The 2970-nt window shown below is 37.6% G+C and overlaps 1 protein-coding gene across 1 annotated transcript in view; it reads right to left on the reverse strand.

Moving 5' to 3' along the window:
• Positions 1-1368, reverse strand: part of VMA21 (VMA21 vacuolar H+-ATPase homolog (S. cerevisiae)) — a gene marked incomplete at its 5' end in the record, with an annotated part of 2140 nt that extends 772 nt beyond the window's left edge. Inside the window, one exon of the mRNA XM_009275382.1 lies at positions 1182-1368. Within this exon, the coding sequence (XP_009273657.1) occupies positions 1182-1368 (187 nt within the window). The remainder of the gene's footprint in view (positions 1-1181) is intronic.
• Between the last annotated feature and the right edge of the window lie 1602 nt (positions 1369-2970).

Below are 2970 nucleotides of genomic sequence, written 5' to 3' on the forward strand. Positions count from 1 at the left end.
GGGGAGATAATAATATAATTTATTTGCCACTATAACAGGATAAAATAGTAGAACAACAATTAAATTCAGAGGACTTCTACCTTCTATATTTAGACCGTAAAACAATAATTCCTCACCAGTTAAGATACATGAATGCATCTCACATGAAATAAGCCTTCAAATATCACAAGACCAAATACCAAAATATCATTTCTCTTCATTCTTTTAAAAAACCCACAAAACCCAAAAAACAACCAAACAAAAAAAACACACATCACATCAAAAATACCACCCTCCAAACACAGACCCAATCCTATCAGTGCTGACAGATCTTGTCATTAACTGATACAGCAAAATTAAGGCTCAGCTTGCTATACCTCAGGAAAAAAAAAAACAACAAAACCAACCCAAACATGCTAAAAAGGATCTTGAAAGTTACTTAACAAGCTTCAGCCTTCAGAACTACACACAGCAGTACACACCAAAGGAGAATCATCTTGGAACAACTCAGTTATATATTCACAAACCGCTCTTAAAGGAACTGCTTTCTCCCTCCCTCCTCCCTGCTTTTGAAGGAGATAACTTCCTAATACTGCAGGAGAAAAGTATTAAAGCCTTGCAGAATCAAGGCTGGAATGTGGCTGGTTGTTAGCAGTTTGACAGAACTGCTCCAAACAAACAGCTAAAATAGCTCTTTTTTTCTTTTTTTTTCTTTTTTTTTTTTTTAAATTAAAAGAAAGCTCTACAAGCAACCATATTCAGTATCTGAAACTGGGTATATGACTTAACTGGTTTACACTTACAAATGCAGGTGTGTTTTAAAAACCAAAAAATAAACCCAGTAAACATTATTCTGTCCTGAATACACAATTAGTTTGCAATACCTGCAGGAAACATATCCCTGACGATTCTGACAAAAGTCTGCTGCAGGGTGGTGTTAGATACCCTTTAGGTAAGGGGAGTGATGCACCTGTATACCACATAAACCATTGTATAACAAACAGCAAATATTAGATTGCAGACCACAATGCAGGGAAGGATGCATCGACCATTTATGTAATTTTCTGTTCTAATTCGACATTACAAGGCCTTTAGTCTGCATAAGGAAACAAATATTCAAAACAGGAAGGAGAACAAAGATGCTATTAGAGGCCTGTGCTTTTCCTCTTTTTTGTAACGCTAATTGGCAGAAACAGAATTACCTTCAAATACATAAGCCTTTGATGAAAAATATAGCCCAACAGGTAATGTGATCATTAGAGCTGTGAAGAATAGAAGCGTTCTTAAAGTTGATGTTAATGAACCCTCATTTCTGAAATAAATAAGAAGAGTTACACACAGAAGAAACTCACAATATATATGCCTGAAACAGGACAAGAACTCGTCCCAAACAGAAGCCAATTACTTTTCAAGAATTGAGTAAGTGTATCATTTGGAAGCGATAAAGACTTGGGGTATGCATTTGTTGGCTGCAATAGAAAAATCACAGTATTCAAAACGATGTAATGATTCTGCCAGTCAAAGCTCACAAACAAAATTAAGAACAGTCTTTAGATTTTTCCCTGTTATTGCTTTGCAAGCATTAACAATGTAGGAAGTTTACATTAATATGTTTATCAGTGTATTGTTACATAATTATTAAATATCTAATATTAGATACACATGCGCTTGTCATATGACAGTATTCTGTATTAAAACTTGCCAAGTTCCCTTTTTTGTTTTGAAAAAATAACTACAAGTCTAGGAAAATGACAAATCCTACAGGCTAGGATACAGAGGGAAGTACACAGAATGACTTTAACAGCTTACTACTGGAAGTGAAGTTCCTTTTTATTAGGTTTTGTTCCTCTAGCTAAAATAATTTCTCAGTTTCCACTGAGAAAGTTGCAATAACTGTAGCAATAATCAGAACACGGAGCTAATACACCAAAACACCAGTAATGTTTTTTGCCTTCACAGACCTAAACCTAGAAGACCTCGAGCAAGAGACTCACAATGAAGGATTATGTACTTGGTAAGGTCTCCCTGAACTTGATCTGCTAAGAACAGGTTTTGTATCTACAAAACACCACATACAGCTTGTTTTTGTGTGTGCTTCCACCAGTTTTCACTCACTCTGCTTGGCTGACTACATTATTTTATGCTGAGGTAAACATGTAAGCCAAGCAATACCCTTCTGACTTTCAAAGACTACCAGATTCAATGGCATGTGTCCTTAAGGCTTTGAAACACAAATATGCATAAAAAACAATTCAAGTCAGGGATACATAATTCGTAAAACTCCCAGGCACCTCCACAGCAATTTTTGTATAAGTAGTTTCAAAAAGTTTTATCAAGACATATTTGTGCCATAGCATATTGCTTGAAATCACATTTTATCCTTGACATTTCTTTGGAAAAACAAGTGGAAGTGGGAAAAAAAAATAATCTCATCCTCTGACAGTCATCAAAAGGCAGTGATGTGCAGCCACACACAGCTTTTACACTAAAGCCAACAGCACTTTTTGCTGGTCATGTACTGCCATACACTTAGGTAGCATATTAAGTAGCTTAAAAAAAAAGACATTCGAAATCTTTTCCTTTACTAGAGTTTGTTTCAAGGTCTGTCAGGGTGGAAAGCATAACCCCATTCAAACCTTCCCTATGGAAATTAGAAACTATTCCCTATTTAACACCTACCCATAGAAGAATAAGATGACCTCCAGCTTATTACCGAAGTTAAAAACTCCACTGTTGACAAATACTTTTCTTACACTGATATACTTTCATCACTTCCCCATCCAGCAAAAACAAATATTCGTGTATAACCTCAGCCCTAACACGGAGCTTTTAACTGCAGACCAGCCTCCACGCTCGGGTCTCGGGGTTGCCCAGGGTTACGCAGCACGGCCAAGGCAAACCCGGGGCCTCCTCCACCCCCTCCGGCTCCTCCAGGCCCGAGCTGTCGCTCCCCCTGCCTCGGGACGGGCAGACACTCTTCCCCGGTTGCCC

The sequence above is a fragment of the Aptenodytes forsteri genome, unplaced genomic scaffold (genome assembly GCF_000699145.1).
Source record: "Aptenodytes forsteri isolate BGI_AS27 unplaced genomic scaffold, ASM69914v1 Scaffold143, whole genome shotgun sequence".
In the NCBI taxonomy this organism is placed as follows: domain Eukaryota; kingdom Metazoa; phylum Chordata; class Aves; order Sphenisciformes; family Spheniscidae; genus Aptenodytes; species Aptenodytes forsteri.